The sequence below is a fragment of the Gadus morhua genome, chromosome 3 (genome assembly GCF_902167405.1).
Source record: "Gadus morhua chromosome 3, gadMor3.0, whole genome shotgun sequence".
NCBI lineage: Eukaryota > Metazoa > Chordata > Actinopteri > Gadiformes > Gadidae > Gadus > Gadus morhua.
Genome location: NC_044050.1, coordinates 22,863,328 through 22,867,855, shown reverse-complemented (window position 1 = coordinate 22,867,855; position 4,528 = coordinate 22,863,328). Strand labels below are relative to the sequence as shown.

Genomic DNA, 4,528 nt, shown 5'->3' with positions numbered 1-4,528 from the left:
ATGGCAACAGTGTGGTTTCTGTTTGCGGTGCTCTGCATTGCAACTGCAGGTCAGAGGTCATCCTGATGAGAGAGCGAGAGTGACATATATATACATATATGTATGTATACGTATATGCATAGAGAGAGAGAATGATGTGCCCTATATTTCTTTGATTTGCAGCTCCAGCTGTCAAGGGCGGGAAGGAAGGAGTTGCCGTGGTAAAAAGTGAAGCTGTACCTGTCCTTGCAGGTGAGCTTTGTTCCATCACTCCGTCTTTCCTGGTTCCTACCCTGAAACATGATGATGAGGGATTCATGTCCACATTGTCTCGTGGTTCAGTGACTTTCACTATATCTTTCACAGCTGTCGTTCCCAAAGCGGAGGAAGCCGATGTGGCATTGAGGCAGATAGAGGAGGAGCTGAAACAGAAGGAGGGGGTCTTGAAGGAGGTAGTGATGGCGGCAGCACCTTCTGAGAAAGCCATGAAGGAAGTAGGAGGTGACTGGCTCATATAATACTACTGTCATAAGCTATATATCCATATGTATACAGTATATACATATGTATATGTGTGTCTATGTATATATGTAATTATATATGTATGTATAGATAAATATAGGTTTGTGTGTGTTATCTCCAGAGCCTCTGGTAGACACACACAAACGAGCTGCAAGACCCACAGTCTGAGAAGCCAGAAGGTACCTGTCTGTCTGTCTGTCTCTCTCTAGCTCGTAAAGTATTCTCTCTCTCTATCTCTCTCTCTCTCTCTCTCTCCTCTCTCTCTCTCTCTCTCTAGCTCATAGAGTTTCTCTCTCTCTCTCTCTCTCTCTTCTCTCTCTAGCTCATAGCGTTTGTCTCTCTCTCTCTCTCTCTTCTCTCTCTCTCTCTCTCTCTCTCTCTCTCTCTCTCTCTCTCCTTCTCTCTCTCTCTCTCTCTCTCTCTCTCTCTCTCTCTCTCTCTCTCTTCTCTCTAGCTCATAGCTTTTGTCTCTCTCTCTCTCTTCTCTCTCTCTCTCTCTCTCTCTCTCTCTCTCTCTCTCTCTCTCTCTCTCTCTCTCTCTCTCTCTCTCTCTCTCTCTCTCTCTCTGTCTCTCTAGCTCATAGCGTTTTGTCTCTCTCCTCTCTCTCTCTAGCTCAAGCTGTCTTCTGTCCAGACGGTTGGTTTGAGAACGATGGTCGCTGCTTCACCCTCACCAACAGCGCTTTGGACTGGAACAGCGCAGAGGTACACACAAACACAAACACACACACATACACACACAGTTACAGTGTGTGCTTCCTAACCGCCCTCTAAACACTGAGGCTGGTTAGGTAACCGTTTGCCCCGCAAGTTAGGCACCTTACTAAGCCTTATCTGATCAAAGGAAATACTAATACCTGTGAATACAACGAGCATGTTGGGTGTTTACACATTAATAGACGTGCATTCTTAGCATAAAGAGAAACCTGTTGAACCCATCGTTACGCGGTAACTAGCACAAACTAACTTGTAACCATCATTATGTCAGGATCACTGCAAGTCCTGGGCGCACACCTGGCCTCCATCCACAACCCGGCAGATAACCGCTTCCTCAAGCAGCTGGTCACGCTGGGGGGCCAGAATGACGTGTGGATAGGATCCTACTTCTTACAGGTACACCACCCACTACCCCTTCAGCTGTAATACACCACCACCCACCACCCATACAGCTCTACTGTACAGGTACACCACCCAGTACCCCTTCAGCTGTAATACACCCCCACCAACATTACAGCTGTAATACACCACCACCACCCATACAGCTCTACTGTACAGGTACACCACCCACCAACCCCCTAGAGCTCTAGTACACCACCATGCCCCCTTCAGCTCTACTGTACAGGTACACCATCAGGTCCAAGCGCATGCAACGGACCGTTTTAAGCTCTACAAAACCACATCAACGCATGCAAAATTTTACTAACTGTATTTTATTTATTCAATTACAATCACTTCCATGTGATCCATATTCTGGCATGCATGTACTAGCCCTGTAGCACACTGGTACATGATGAGATGGAATGGTTGTGCTGGTTACAGACCCGCTGGAGGTGGATTGATGGAACTGGAATGTACTACCAAGACTTTCTCACCACCCCCTCCAGCACTAGCTACGCCTGCACCTGCCTCAGATCAAGTAAGCCTGTCTGTTTGTCTGCTGGCTGTCTGCCTGTCTTTCTGTCTGTCTGACTATCTGTTTGAGTATCTGACTGTCTGGCTGCGGGTCTCGCTGTATGACTGTCTCTCTGAGTGTCTGAGGGACTGTCTGGCTGCTTGCTGTCTGACTGAGTGTCTGTCTGAGAGTCTGAGTGTTTGTCTTAGTGACTATCTTTCTATCAGTATGACTACCTGTTTGAGTATCTGACTGTCTGTCTGATCAATGTCCATGATAGTTAAAGTTGTTCTGCTTTGTTTTGTTCAGGTGGCTGGGCCAAAGCGAGCTGTAGCTCCAATATGAGATTTATCTGCAGTACGTCACCTGGCAGCTGTTAGCTAGCACACTGACATGTTAGCGAGCACGCTGACATGCTAACCAGCCCAGACACCTGGGCTCTGGACAACCGTGCATAAATCCTGACCTTTGTCCTCTTCCTATATCTGGCTTCAGATCCTGTACTCCAATGAAAAAATTAGGCGAGAATGAAAATATTGTTTAAAATCTCTATTGAGTTTTGAACTAAATAATCTATCACTGTGCTTTGATCCTGTAATAAATCAAGTTCTACTGAATAACGTGTCCTGGTTTTCATGTGCAATAATCAACAGCATGCTGCCATCCAACATACTAGCCAACAGGATGCTAGTGAATTGGAGGGTTCTAATGACCTGGATGCTAACCAACAGGGTGCTAGCGACCAGGGTCCTATAGCCAACATGGTGCCTGCCAAGGGGTCTAGCAAACAGCAGAGTGCTAGTGACCAGGGTGATTACTAAAAGGGTTGTCCCTTAAGAGCCCCATTCTGACGTGCTAGCAACAAGTCTCAGTTTGATATGCTAACTCATTACAAGCCCCAATCCGACATGCTAACCCCTACAAGGCTAATGGTGTAATCCATTTTTATGGTACGCCGGTACGTGCTAGTCGTAAATTGTAAATCTCCCAGCTTTCTTGCGTCATTTCACGGAGGTACCCCCCCTTTTTGTTCGGTCCCACTCGCTATTCTGAAGAAGAGCGAGTTCAGCGAGGCCGGCCGTACGACTCGACAACAAAAATGGCTGTGTCTGAAAAGAAATGTATTTTCTTTGTATTTGTACCACGTTGGTCAGTTTAATGTCGATTTTAACCCTTGATTACATTGCTACTTTATTCTGATCACCAATTTATGCATTGCACGTTCTTGCTGTGCGTGCAATACAAAGTAAATTTGTGTTGTTTGTTTTCAAGAAAGTTTTGTTTACTAAACTAAAGAGGCTAATGTAGGTAACAATAACAATGACTAGCCAAAGAGAAACGGGAATGCTATAAGTGCTGCAAGACAGGAAGTTACGTCCCGTTCTATTTCATGTAGGCTACGCCGTCTAGGCTTCGCCTTATGGGCTTGTCCCGTGCGCGCGCCTGTGCGCGCTGAAAATTCAAACTATGCACCTATCAGCGTGGGCACCGCCCACATTTCCCACGGTATCGTGTCTATATAACGCGGTGTATACCGTCGCTCATCCTCCCTTTTTCCAGCACTTGTGCTTATCAGCGAGAAATTGAGAACTACTATTAAGAAGATGAGAACTTCAACACGGATCTCCCAAGCCGGTGGCAGCGGCTCGGGCGAGGCCGCGGACAAACGGCCCTTTTCAGGGCCACCTGAGAGCGCTCCTAGAGCTAGGTCCTTTTCAGGACTCCTATGCGCCTCCTGTCCCGCCTCCCTGGCACCGGGTGACGGGCGCTTGGCGTGCTTTTGGTGCCTCGGCGCCGACCACGCCGCGGCTGCTATGGCGGCCCCCGTCTCCTGTGTCGCCTGCCGGGAGCTGCCTGAAGAGGGGATCCTCTCCAGGCATCTCTTCTTTTCCCCTGCGGTGGAAATGGCTGACGCCATCGACCTATTCGGACCTGACGTCGACGATGGCATCATCGACGCCTCCCTGGACGGCGACTCGGCGTCCGGTTTTTCCCGCTCTCGGGTTACAACCGCCACCGTCATACAACACGAGGGTCCGCGCCGGATAACCGATCTCTTCCGGGAGATCATGGGTGAGGCGGCGGCCATCAAAGGGATTCCCATGCCGGCCCCGCCTCTCGCCCCCGTATCTGACGATATGCAGGGCGAGTGCTTTCGCACCCCATCTTTTTCCCGGCGGGTTACCCAGTGCCCCTTGTTCCCGCCGTTGCAGCACTTGTTTATTGCTGCCGGTGAGGACCCTTCGACCCTGAAGGCCCCGGTAAGATCCTACACGGATTTCACCAACGTGGAGGGGTGGGCCGATACTCAGGCGAGGGGGATCCCTCGTCTGGAGCCTCCCCTGGCAGCGCTTCTCTGTCCTTAACGAAAAGCCGCTGCCCCCCCGACCGCCTCCAGAAGCAGATTGTCGGCCT

The 4,528-nt window shown here is 49.4% G+C and overlaps 1 protein-coding gene across 1 annotated transcript; it reads left to right on the top strand.

The window, feature by feature from the left end:
* On the top strand, positions 1 to 2,730 carry LOC115540792 (rheacalcin-1). Its single transcript, XM_030352369.1, has 5 exons — positions 1 to 49; positions 346 to 480; positions 1,490 to 1,614; positions 2,041 to 2,137; positions 2,423 to 2,730. Exons 1-5 carry the CDS (start codon positions 1 to 3, stop codon positions 2,491 to 2,493), a joined length of 477 nt encoding a protein of 158 aa, XP_030208229.1. The 3' UTR covers positions 2,494 to 2,730.
* The last annotated feature ends 1,798 nt before the right edge of the window (positions 2,731 to 4,528 follow it).